Raw genomic sequence first — 13,849 nt, 5'->3', positions numbered from 1 at the left:
AATGCTAAAACTGACTTGACATTATGATTCTCCAGGACAGTATGAGTTCGTAGACACCTAACATGACTGGTTATTTTTTATCTAAGTGGTGAAAAAAAATTCCAAACTTTGCTAAAAAAAAAAAAAAATTGCGCCATTTTCCGATACTCGTAGCGTCTCCATTTTTCGTGATCTGGGGTCGGTTGAGGGCTTATTTTTTGCGTGCCGAGATGACGTTTTTAATGATAGTATTTCGGTGCAGATACGTTCTTTTGATCGCCCGTTATTGCATTTTAATGCAATGTCGCGGCGACCAAAAAAAACGTAATTCTGGTGTTTCTAATTTTTTTCCCGCTACGCTGTTTAGCGATCAGGTTAATGCTTTTTTTTAATTGATCGGGCGATTCTGAGCGAGGCGATACCAAATATGTGTAGATTTAATATTTTTTTTATTGATTATTTTGATTGGGGCGAAAGGGGGGTGATTTAAACTTTTATATTTTTTTTTATTTTTTTTAACATTTTTTTCAACTTTTTTTTTATTACTTTTGCCATGCTTCAATAGCCTCCATGGGAAGCTAGAAGCAGGCACAACGCGATCGCCTCTGCTACATAGCAGCGATCTGCTGATCTCTGCTATGTAACAGAAATGCAGGTGTGCTGTGAGCGCCGACCACAGGGTGGCGCTCACAGCCACCGGCGTTCAGTAACCATAGAGGTCTCAAGGACCTCTATGGTTACAATGGAGATGCATCGCCGACCCCTGATCATGTGACGGGGGTCGGCGATGCCGTCATTTCCGGCCGCCCGGCCGGAAGCGGTAGTTAAATGCCGCTGTCTGCGTTTGACATCGGCATTTAACTAGTTAATAGGTGCGGGCAGATCGCGATTCTGCCCGCGCCTATTACGGGCACATGTCAGCTGTTCAAAACAGCTGACATGTCCCGGCTTTGATGCGGGCTCACCGCGGAGCCCTGCATCAAAGCAGGGGATCTGACCTTGGACCTACTATCCCGTCCAAGGTCAGATAGGGGTTAAAAGTTCCTTTGACCACTTGTTGTGGGTTCACAGCAATAGCTTTCAAATGCAAATGCAATATCTATAATCTGCTCCAGAGTTTTTAGCTGATCAATTGATGTTGGATTAGTGAGCAAATAGCCCATGCAACCCATTAAAGAGCCTTTGAGATAATTGTTATTAAAGAACTGTAGTTCTTCCTAAACCCTAACTCCAATTAGGATGTAAATGCACTCAAATTAAAGCGGAGAATGTGCACTTTAAGCCCACATTGATTATATAACTGTATGTTTAATAGGTTTTGGCAAAAAGTTAAAATGCCAGAACTTGTCAGTGTCCGAATATTTCTGGACCGAATTGTGTGTGTGTGCATATATATAGCTGGGCTGCTATTTGTACCCTGTTTACCGCTCTCTTGCAATTACGAAAATGAAGTCATCGTACATGAATTAAGCAGGACCAGTTTCTGATTTTGGTTATTTTTATTTAAGGAATTTTATTTGTGTTAGTCACTAATGTGCTCTGGAACAGCAGGAATGGTGATCTCTCCTTAAAAGTCATTGACTGGTAAATAGAAAGTTGAGGACTTCATGTACTGGACTGGATGTGCTTGATCTGAGTTTCTTTAATCTAGTCCTCAGAAAGCGCCCCAAAATATAACTAATACAAGAAAAGCCCAGAATAAGGGGACCCTGGTCTATAACTATTTATAACTACTTTTAAAGATGTATAAAAAAGATTAGTTCAGTGTACATAGGGAATGGATCGAGTTACAATAGATAAGTTGCTAGATGTGGATGAATTTGTTATTGCTTAAAGGAACCGCTTTACAAGATTGAGGCCTACAAACTGCTACCAAGCTGTGATTTCACTGTAACAGGTTCACCATGATGACTCTGATATTTTTATTCAATTGGCAATAATAAGTAACCGGAACTCTCTCCCCAATAGTCAAGTTGGCCATTCCCACCTCTTGAATTGATCGATGCTTCAGAGGCATGCAGTTTTTGTAGATGAAGTCGAGGCCGGCAACACCTCCTTTCACACATGTGCTGGATGCCGCCATTTGCGGTTGTTTGTGATGACGCATTAGACCTGTCGTGTTTCCAGTTAAGCCAGGAGCGGGACCAGCCTGCTTGACTGTTCACCAAAGTGGCTACACCCTCAGGACTTCTTACGTTTTATGCTAACCGTTCAATATTTTTTTATTGATTATGTATAAACAAACAGTGTAGACAAACAAGGTCTTGAAAGGAACATATGGCTAAGGAAATGCCTTCACCTCCTACAATTCCAAAGTATTGGTAAGTCTGTGTAATAACGGTTAACCTTGGATTAGGACATATCAATCATTCAATAACCTTGTATAAGTAACATAAATATAAGGGGGAGAGAAAAGAGGAAAAAAGAGTGGCCAAAGGAAAGTGTCGGGATGTCAGATTCTGTTTTTTTTTTTGCTGAATCTCTTACAATCTAGTGGTATGTTATTGACTCACAAATCTACATGGGAAATGGACATCAAATCTGCAATATATGCATTTACCCTTACAGTACATATCACATACATGTGTACACTCTGCTAGAATGAATAATAAGGGGCATATTTTGCATTTTCTTTTAATCTGAAAATATTTGTACATCCAGCAAATAATTGTTGCAATCATTATTTTCCTACAACAGTGACTCGTGTTTTCTATTTTCTAAAAAAATTTTTTACACTTATGGAAAGTAACCTAACTTCCGTTCTGTTTTGCTTGTTCACGTTTTCTTTGGTAAATAACTAAAAATGGAGTTATGAAGTGCACCAAATCTGCTACACAGATCTTACTGTAGTAACCACTAAACTAAGGATACAGCAAAATAGATAGAAGATTATAATGCATTGTATGATATTAAACGTATGCAAACATCTGTTTTGCGGAATAGAAGATGGCCGGATGTCCCCTCTGCAGAGATCTGTGGTGAATTCAGCGGTGGTGCACATACTTGACCCCCAATTCATTGACTATCTATGGGACTATCAGAGCAAGCAGAGATCCGCAAGTTATCCCTTATCCTATGGATAAGGGGGTAGTTTGTTATTTTGGGAATAAACCATTAATTAGTCTAGACTTTCTGGCTCACAAAGGATTAACTAGAATGTCTACAGTTTTCTCACTCCTATTTGAATTATTGCTTTATTCCTGTGATTTTAGCGTATCAAATTAATGTTTTCGATACCATAAATCATGAGAGGGTCCCCCCAATACTTTCTCTAAAAAAAAAAAAAAAAAATCCTAAGGCCCCCATAGCACACTGCTAAATTTAGCTGGATCAGCCGACCATCTAATCTGTATTGGGACCTCTCTAACATCCCAATATCATCTACCAGAGAAATGAAGGATCAGGCTTGTTGAATTTCAACACCTGTTCATTTGGCAAATATATGCATGGAGGACTTGGGAGAGATATCTATTGGCTGACCAATATCAAAGGCGAGGTGCACATTTTTTTTTATTTAAGGGCATTTTATATTAAATCCAAGGCCTGATTAAAGGTTGGTCTGCGCAAATTAAAATTATGCCCAGGGTACTGGATAAATTAAAAAAAACTGCGCCATACTTACCAACAGGTACCAACTTGGATCCAGCACAATCCGCTCTGGTCTGCACAGAGACAGAAAGTGGTAATGTGATTGTTCCAGCAGCTGCCGGACCAATGTGGCCACATGTGGGTTTCAAGTAGCTGCAAAGACTTGTATGGGGTTCTGCCACAAATGTAAAAGTATTATGTGCAGCTTTTGAATGAAAAGTGATGTTTGCTGCAATAACATAGCACGTGATACTATTTAGTGCATACATATACAGTGCCTACAAGTAGTATTCAACCCCCTGCAGATTTAGCAGGTTTAATAAGATGCAAATAAGTTAGAGCCTTCAAATTTCAAACAAGAGCAGGATTTATTAACAGATGCATAAATCTTACAAACCAAAAAGTTTTGTTGCTCAGTTAAATTTTTATAAATTTTAAACATAAAAGTGTGGGTCAATTATTATTCAACCCCTAGGTTTAATATTTTGTGGAATAACCTTTTGTTTGCAATTACAGCTAATAATCGTCTTTTATAAGACCTGATCAGGCCGGCACAGGTCTCTGGAGTTATCTTGGCCCACTGCTCCATGCAGATCTTCTCCAAGTTATCTAGGTTCTTTGGGTGTCTCATGTGGACTTTAATCTTGAGCTCCTTCCACAAGTTTTCAATTGGGTTAAGGTCAGGAGACTGACTAGGCCACTGTAACACCTTGATTTTTTGCCTCTTGAACCAGGCCTTGGTTTTCTTGGCTGTGTGCTTTGGGTCGTTGTCTTGTTGGAAGATGAAATGACGACCCATCTTAAGATCCTTGATGGAGGAGCAGAGGTTCTTGGCCAAAATCTCCAGGTAGGCCATGCTATCCATCTTCCCATGGATGCGGACCAGATGGCCAGGCCCCTTGGCTGAGAAACAGCCCCACAGCATGATGCAGCCACCACCATGCTTGACTGTAGGGATGGTATTCTTGGGGTCGTATACAGTGCCATCCAGTCTCCAAACGTCACGTGTGTGGTTGGCACCAAAGATCTCGATCTTGGTCTCATCAGACCAGAGAACCTTGAACCAGTCAGTCTCAGAGTCCTCCAAGTGATCATGAGCAAACTGTAGACGAGCCTTGACATGACGCTTTGAAAGTAAAGGTACCTTACGGGCTCATCTGGAACGGAGACCATTGCGGTGGAGTACGTTACTTATGGTATTGACTGAAACCAATGTCCCCACTGCCATGAGATCTTCCCGGAGCTCCTTCCTTGTTGTCCTTGGATTAGCCTTGACTCTTCGGACATGCCTGGCCTCGGCACGGGAGGAAACTTTCAAAGGCTGTCCAGGCCGTGGAAGGCTAACAGTAGTTCCATAAGCCTTCCACTTCCGGATGATGCTCCCAACAGTGGAGACAGGTAGGCCCAACTCCTTGGAAAGGGTTTTGTACCCCTTGCCAGCCTTGAGACCCTCCACGATCTTGTCTCTGATGGCCTTGGAATGTTCCTTTGTCTTTCCCATGTTGACCATGTATGAGTGCTGTTCACAAGTTTGGGGAGGGTCTTAAATAGTCAGAAAAGGCTGGAAAAAGAGATAATTAATCCAAACATGTAAAGCTCATTGTTCTTTGTGCCTGAACTACTTCTTAATACTTTAGGGGGAACCAAACAGAATTCTGGTGGGTTGAGGGGTTGAATAATAAATGACCCTCTGAAAAGACTTTTCACAATTTAAAAAAAAAAATAAACAAAGAAATAACATTCTTTTTTGCTGCAGTGCATTTCACACTTCCAGGCTGATCTACAGTCCAAATGTCACAATGCCAAGTTAATTCCAAATGTGTAAACCTACTAAATCTGCAGGGGGTTGAATACTACTTGTAGGCACTGTACATGAATTGGTCTGAATAAGGAGACTGTCTTCTTGCAGAGATGGTCTTCACAAGAGGTGTTTCTCTAATAAATATATTAACCCATTTTTCATTCCTGTGTTGCTTTCATAGTATAAATGATTCCTGACGGTATCGGTAAACTGCATGTATCCTAGCATAACTTGTTCTGTGTTTTATTCGCAGCCTATGAACATCCTGTACAGCTTGCTGTGGGGCGGCCTGATGACGGGTGGTGCGATGTTACTTGTATGGTGGAGCACAAAGCAGCTGGGCTGAAGCCACTGACTTTATTCGTGGGACGTAAAGTACTTTACTGCCAACCAGGCAGAAATCTACTGTAAAGATTACTGCAACAAGAAAAAAAACCTCCTAACTGAAGACTGACATTATAGACAGAGCATGTATATGTATGTGCTGGATAAATGTGTGTGTGTTAAGCCCCTAGTTTTTCATTTTCCAGGATACCTTTATTTTAGACTTTTTGCATATTTTTCTTAATGCTGAAATTTTCAGCTGGTGAATGAAAAAGCATCAACCAATATTGTACCACTGGAGTGGAAATAATAGGACAATTCAGAAAAAAAGACAATTTGCCTCCAGAACGCACATAGACATTGCATTGAACGCACATAGACATTGTATCGACCTCAGCTTAGATTCCTTCAAAAGGTTGTGGCGTCTCATTTTCCTGGTTTTTGTTTATTTTTTTCAATAAGGATTCAGCGAAATATTTTTTTTTTAAAAGGATGCCGGCCACTTAAGAGATATTATTACTTCATCAACTATCATGACATTTTCCAAGCATATCAGCGAAGATAATTCCTCCGTCACATTGCTGTTACAGAGTTGCATCATGACATCAGTTACCTTCTTCTGGCCAGAAACAGAAAGTGTTGTAAATATGTCTGGTTGATTCTGAGAAACCAGAAAAACTTATTTCCCTTTGTTTTTTTTTTGAGAATTTTTAAACCATAATGTCTGAAAATGTCAATATTATATTCCAGCAATCCTGAGGACCGCTGTAGTTGGAGGCTTGAGGCTTAGTATATAAATAGGAGATCCATGTAAAAGAACACTTTAGTGAGTATTTTCATCATGCTTCTTCTAATACATTTTTCCTTTACCAATTTACCAAGTCTGAATTTTTTGGCCCGCTTTGATTTTTTTTTCTTATGTCTACATTATAGTAATAAGTTTCCATTCCCAGAGCACGGGAGAATAATGATGCTGCGCAGACGCTCATTTTCTTTGCGTTTTTATTATGACTTTTTTTTTTTATGAGGAATCATTTTTTTCACCTTTTTCAAAAGATTACCATCATGCTACATCATAGAGGCATAGTTTTCTAAAAAACACCACAAACCCCTCATTCTAGTGGGAACCTGGACCCAACAGAGTATAACTTTAGATACTGCCAGGCTTTTGTATAATTAAAATGACAATTTAAACACACAAAAAGGGGTTTAAAATAGAACTATATATAAAATTGTAGCTTCTTTTATTAGCAAAAAAAAGTGCCTAAAGGCAGACTTACCCTAGGTTTACATGCCAATCTATATCTGTACAACTATTTGAAGCCATGAGATGTAATATAGGGTAAACTGAACATAGTTTAGGAACACATGCAATCATATTTATCCATAAAGTCCTTACAGTTGGTTCCTAGCACAACCAGGTTTAAATACAGTTTATAGGGTATGTTCACACCGGGTCAATTTGCTGCAGATTTTTCATCTGGATTGGAAGTCCACATTGCATGAAATAGTAGACAAATGGATGAGATTTCAGTACGTTGCGACAAGAAATCGGAAATTGCAAATTTTAAAGAGAACCTGTCATCTAAGCAAACGCTGTTAACCTGAAGGTTGATAGCATTCTAAAGCTGACCTGAAAACTTGGCTACGGAGATGAAATTATCTGTATTTCCCCGGCAGCATCCGACTTTGAGTCATAGAGGCACAGTTTCAGTCACCGCTTAGTACATAATGAGCGGTAGCTGTAAGGACGCCAAGGCACATTGACTGACAGCTGGCTCTGCACTGTGCAGCAGCCGGGCAGCTTTAGAATGCTATCAACCTACAGATTAACCCCATGTCTGCAGGTTATTAGTGTTTGGGGACATGACGTGTTCCTTTCAAAGGACTATTTAATTTATTTTACTATGACCTAAGAACTGACAGGCACGTAGTTGCTAATTACCTGCCTGATGTGTCTGGTGCCGTTCTCTGCCATTTGAGAGAGGTCACAGGCTGCTCCTGTCTGCGATTCCGCTGACGTCATGTGTACAGAGCAGCGGCTTTTCTTCTCTGCTCTGTTGATGACTGCTGACATCATGATAATTGCCAACTATGAAGAGCCGCATGCCAATCTAAATGACACCGGCAGTCATGCTTCTTCGACAGAGAAGCCTGGATTAAGAAGGGCTGCATTGTTGAGGTGGAGCAGCTGAATCACTGGCAGGTGCCCGCTCTGAGCCAGTTAGAACATGCAGGTAGCTGCCACTATTAACAAATACTTACTTGTTAGTTTTTAGGTCCATAGTTAAAAAAATCCTGGACAACCCTTTAAGATACTGAACATGTCAATTTACGGTATGTTGCATATTTTGTCCATTTTTCCCCCCACCTTTTGCAATGCATAGGGAGAATTCTTTGGCAAATCTATCACAAAAGCCGCTCGTAAAGCATCTGCCCTGTATAGACATACCCTCACAGAGGAACATACAGTAACTGTTGCACCGCACATGTGCTGCCTGCGTCTTATTTTCATGATCATATTTAATTTATTAATACAGATTATACACGCACTACAAAAATGGAATGAAATCCATTACATTTCTTCATATATTGATTCTGTAAGTAGGATTCCTGTAGCCGGAGAAAATAATGTCTATGTAATCTGTTCTCCTAGTTAGAAAACTCAGAACTCCTGTAAAGTTTCGAGTTACATCATTAAGTCACGGATGGAATGATTCAGAACTATGGAGCTGCCGATTTTGCAAATACAAAGTTATCAGGACTCCCCATTTGTGAATGCAGCTTGCAGGTAACAATAGACAGGATAAGTGTACAAAAAAAAAAACTATTGACAGTATCAAGCCAATTAATATAGAATGTTTTGGTAGAAATAATTGCATTATGTCCTCATGACCTCGCTTACAATTCAGCAAATGACTCCCATTTATTTTGAAAGGTTGCAGCGAGTTTGTGTCAAAGAAAGCTCTGGCGTTGAATGAACTCCAGGGAGATAAATTTACATTCATCTACAGGCATAGTAAGCCCCGCTCATCTTGTGGTCCATTAAGCCTTTATATGAATTAATAATATCTGTTTTCTAAACTGGTTAATCCCATAGTATCAGCACCTTCTCATTTCTGTTATGGGGTTATTCCCATCTTAGCAAGTTATGTTCTATCAACAAGAAGGATGAAAACATACTGATCACTGGAGATCCAAACTATTAAGAGCACCACCAATTCCAAGAACACAGATCTAAAATGCTCCATTTATTGTCTACGGGAGTGCAGGATATAGCTGAGCGAAGTATTCAACTATCTTTGCCATTCCCAAAAACAATAATAGGCGCACATATTCTAATCTTATGGGGCTTTGAAGTACCCCCTTCTCAGCACGAGTGGGTATTTCATTGGTTTGACCCTGATTGATCAACAAGGTAAAGGGGACACATTAGCTGGTTCATGCTGCTCACACCATCAAATCGGACACTGGCTTCATTATTGCAGACATGTATGTTTTCACTGAAACGGACATATAGTACTTTAAAAAGCCAGACGTGACCGCAGTCCTGAGATGACTAGCCTGAGGAAAGTCCCCAGTGGCTTCAACCCAACCCTTTCCTTTTTAATGATAGGTCTCTACTTGTACAAATGCTTCAGAAGAGTCTAGGGGAGAAGCTGCCGGAGACCTGCCGCTATCTAATCATTTGAGACCCATAGACCCCAAGTATGTTTTTTTCTGAACACTTTTGTTGCGTATAGTGATAATTTGGTAAGATGGAAAAAAACATTATTTTATTCACCATTTTAAAAATGGGTCGGATGTACGGTACATCTTGTATTATAGTCCAAGTTTGCTGTCAGAACCCTAATGGTCAGAAATAGTCAACAAGGTTCTTGACTGCCAAATCCATAAAGCTGGCCATGCACATTAGATAGCTAATTGTTGGGCTGACCGTCATCTCTCCCGACTTCCCCCTACACAAGAGCGAGCGCTCAGCTTGTTCTAATGCTCCTGGCTTCTCTATCAATGATCTGGCAGTGACTTGTCTTCAAATTGAACAAAAGAATCGGCTGCTGAAATCCAACCGGCTGGATCCTTCTCTCTTCTGACATATCTGCCAATCCCACCAAAGTTTAACAGCCCTTTATCTAATGTTTATGGGGGGCTTTAACAGCCTAGCTGATATCCTGTATTGTAGACTCCCACATCAGGTTACCGTACACTGTCTGGTATGAAGACTACACTTCTCAGAAGGCATATCACAATAACTAGCTCTTCCCAGACATAGAGGCAACAAGGAACAGTAGGAAAATTGTAAATGCATTTCTGAATTATTACTCCAGCTTTAACTTAGAATCAGTGAAGGGAAGTAATGCAATGTGTTTACAAAGTGAGGTCAGGTTAAAACGTCCGATATTCACGGTCTGTTTGCGAACTGTAATATATGAACCGGCCACGGGTGTCCTGACCTGAATGCAACAGACTTGTAGGCATGTATGAGAATGCTGAGTTTTGGCCAGGAGACATGCGGCGAGTCCAGACATAGTGGTCCATACTCAGAAAATGAATACCGTATGTGTAAAGCCGGCCTTACTTAGATGCAAGTGGTAAAATGTTATACAAAGTTAAGGAGGGCTTACACTGCTAGTCTGCCAGTGTTAAACAACCACCAATCTACAACATGTTTCCTTATTGGCAGTCGTTTTATAGCCTGTTACGATCAATAGTAGATCATTCTGTGCGTACAGGCGGTTATTGCTCTTGGCAGCTTTTTACACTGAGTGATGTGCTGCCCAGAACGGTAATATTTTAAGCGATGCAAAACACTTGCTGCTGTCATCTTCACAGTTTTAGGTTTTCGAGGAAGCTTGCTGGTTACTAGCTATTATTAGTCATCTTATCATAAAGTCATTCTCAGAAATGAATCCACATTTCTAATTTCTTTGCAAGAATCTTAGGCGTGGTCAAATCACCCTAGTTCTCCAATTTCAAGCTGAATTTGAGAAGGTTAAGCAGTGATCTTTGACCATAATCTCATTCTCTATTGTTACAAGCTGGCAGATTTTTTTATTTTATGTTTTTTCAGTTGTAAAGGACAACATATGTTCTGTTGGATCTCCACCAATCTGATATTGATTATGTATGCTACTGCTATGCCGTTGGTGACTGTCCTGAGACCGGATCATAATGTTAACTAAAGTAAGACAAGCGAAAAAACTATTTGGTACTAACTTAGCATAGGGGTACTACACGCATTGGGAGTACGTGTTGAAAGAAAATGTAGTTTAGTGGAATCTGATAATAGTATATTATTTGAGAAATCTTATATTTCTAATACTTTTGATCATTATACCTATACATTTAGGAAAATTAATATTTTGAGTCGACTTCTTATGATATTGAAATATTTAGTAAATTCCATGTAATATATCGACTTGACGTACCACATTATTGTACCTTATGGTGATATTCCCAGCCTATAGTATGGGGAAATATGACGGTGTCGTATGTTTAATAGTTTACAGCAGGCATCTCCAGACTATGGATCTCTGGCTGTTGCAGAATTACAAACACCATTGTGCTTCACGAGCTGGCACCCATCAGGGCAGAGTGCGATTTGCAGTTCCGTAACAGCTGGGGAGCTACAAGTTGGATTCCTCTGGTTTACAGCCAAATGGTGTGATAATCACCTACCAGGTCCTCAAGGGAAATGTTTCCTTGACACCCACGTGCCTCCTTTTTATACATGTAAAGTCGTATTTAACGTATTTATGTTTGAAATGCTGAACTTGTAAGCGAACCATAAAGTCCTACCCCCTATTTTTATATACTGACACTGCATTGTGCTTAAAAAATGACTTGTAGCATGATTAACCATTGTATAATAGTGTGAAAAATAGAGTGAAAAAGAGGGGACGGGAAGAAAAACATTAGACTCGAACAAAGACGACCCAGGAAAACATACTCAGAAGGGAGGTAAGAACATTTCTAAAACAATCCACAGTGAGGAGATTGGAACAAAACAAAATCCTCTAAACTGCATGCTCGCAAACGCCAGAAGCCTGACAAACAAGATGGAAGAACTAGAAGCAGAAATATCTACAGGTAACTTTGACATAGTGGGAATAACCGAGACATGGTTAGATGAAAGCTATGACTGGGCAGTTAACTTACAGGGTTACAGTCTGTTTAGAAAGGATCGTAAAAATCGGAGAGGAGGAGGGGTTTGTCTCTATGTAAAGTCTTGTCTAAAGTCCACTTTAAGGGAGGATATTAGCGAAGGGAATGAGGATGTCGAGTCCATATGGGTTGAAATTCATGGAGGGAAAAATGGTAACAAAATTCTCATTGGGGTCTGTTACAAACCCCCAAATATAACAGAAAGCATGGAAAGTCTACTTCTAAAGCAGATAGATGAAGCTGCAACCCATAATGAGGTCCTGGTTATGGGGGACTTTAACTACCCGGATATTAACTGGGAAACAGAAACCTGTGAAACCCATAAAGGCAACAGGTTTCTGCTAATAACCAAGAAAAATTATCTTTCACAATTGGTGCAGAATCCAACCAGAGGAGCAGCACTTTTAGACCTAATACTATCTAATAGACCTGACAGAATAACAAATCTGCAGGTGGTTGGGCATATAGGAAATAGCGACCACAATATTGTGCAGTTTCACCTGTCTTTCACTAGGGGGACTTGTCAGGGAGTCACAAAAACATTGAACTTTAGGAAGGCAAAGTTTGAACAGCTTAGAGATGCCCTTAATCTGGTAGACTGGGACAATATCCTCAGAAATGAGAATACAGATAATAAATGGGAAATGTTTAAGAACATCCTAAATAGGCAGTGTAAGCGGTTTATACCTTGTGGGAATAAAAGGACTAGAAATAGGAAAAACCCAATGTGGCTAAACAAAGAAGTAAGACAGGCAATTAACAGTAAAAAGAAAGCATTTGCACTACTAAAGCAGGATGGCACCATTGAAGCTCTAAAAAACTATAGGGAGAAAAATACTTTATCTAAAAAACTAATTAAAGCTGCCAAAAAGGAAACAGAGAAGCACATTGCTAAGGAGAGTAAAACTAATCCCAAACTGTTCTTCAACTATATCAATAGTAAAAGAATAAAAACTGAAAATGTAGGCCCCTTAAAAAATAGTGAGGAAAGAATGGTTGTAGATGACGAGGAAAAAGCTAACATATTAAACACCTTCTTCTCCACGGTATTCACGGTGGAAAATGAAATGCTAGGTGAAATCCCAAGAAACAATGAAAACCCTATATTAAGGGTCACCAATCTAACCCAAGAAGAGGTGCGAAACCGGCTAAATAAGATTAAAATAGATAAATCTCCGGGTCCGGATGGCATACACCCACGAGTACTAAGAGAACTAAGTAATGTAATAGATAAACCATTATTTCTTATTTTTAGTGACTCTATAGCGACAGGGTCTGTTCCGCAGGACTGGTGCATAGCAAATGTGGTGCCAATATTCAAAAAGGGCTCTAAAAGTGAACCTGGAAATTATAGGCCAGTAAGTCTAACCTCTATTGTTGGTAAAATATTTGAAGGGTTTCTGAGGGATGTTATTCTGGATTATCTCAATGAGAATAACTGTTTAACTCCATATCAGCATGGGTTTATGAGAAATCGCTCCTGTCAAACCAATCTAATCAGTTTTTATGAAGAGGTAAGCTATAGACTGGACCACGGTGAGTCATTGGACGTGGTATATCTCGATTTTTCCAAAGCGTTTGATACCGTGCCGCACAAGAGGTTGGTACACAAAATGAGAATGCTTGGTCTGGGGGAAAATGTGTGTAAATGGGTTAGTAACTGGCTTAGTGATAGAAAGCAGAGGGTGGTTATAAATGGTATAGTCTCTAACTGGGTCGCTGTGACCAGTGGGGTACCGCAGGGGTCAGTATTGGGACCTGTTCTCTTCAACATATTCATTAATGATCTGGTAGAAGGTTTACACAGTAAAATATCGATATTTGCAGATGATACAAAACTATGTAAAGCAGTTAATACAAGAGAAGATAGTATTCTGCTACAGATGGATCTGGATAAGTTGGAAACTTGGGCTGAAAGGTGGCAGATGAGGTTTAACAATGATAAATGTAAGGTTATACACATGGGAAGAGGGAATCAATATCACCATTACA

At 39.8% G+C, this 13,849-nt stretch overlaps 1 protein-coding gene across 4 annotated transcripts in view; it reads left to right on the top strand.

The window, feature by feature from the left end:
- LOC138662585 (golgin subfamily A member 4-like) overlaps positions 1 to 11,747 on the top strand; it is a 268,158-nt gene extending 256,411 nt beyond the window's left edge. For 3 of the 4 annotated variants that reach the window (XM_069748392.1, XM_069748393.1, XM_069748391.1), the window contains one exon: positions 5,622 to 6,569. In XM_069748392.1, the coding sequence (XP_069604493.1) occupies positions 5,622 to 5,714 (93 nt within the window). In that variant the 3' untranslated portion in view covers positions 5,715 to 6,569. Of the gene's footprint in view, positions 1 to 5,621; positions 6,570 to 8,348 lie in introns of those variants that run through there. The other variant, XR_011318036.1, reaches the window with a different exon arrangement.
- Positions 11,748 to 13,849: the final 2,102 nt, after the last annotated feature.

The sequence above is a fragment of the Ranitomeya imitator genome, chromosome 2, assembly GCF_032444005.1.
Source record: "Ranitomeya imitator isolate aRanImi1 chromosome 2, aRanImi1.pri, whole genome shotgun sequence".
Taxonomy (NCBI): Eukaryota; Metazoa; Chordata; class Amphibia; order Anura; family Dendrobatidae; genus Ranitomeya; species Ranitomeya imitator.
Note: the sequence above shows the minus strand (reverse complement) of the source record. Positions and strands in the feature narration are given on the sequence as shown.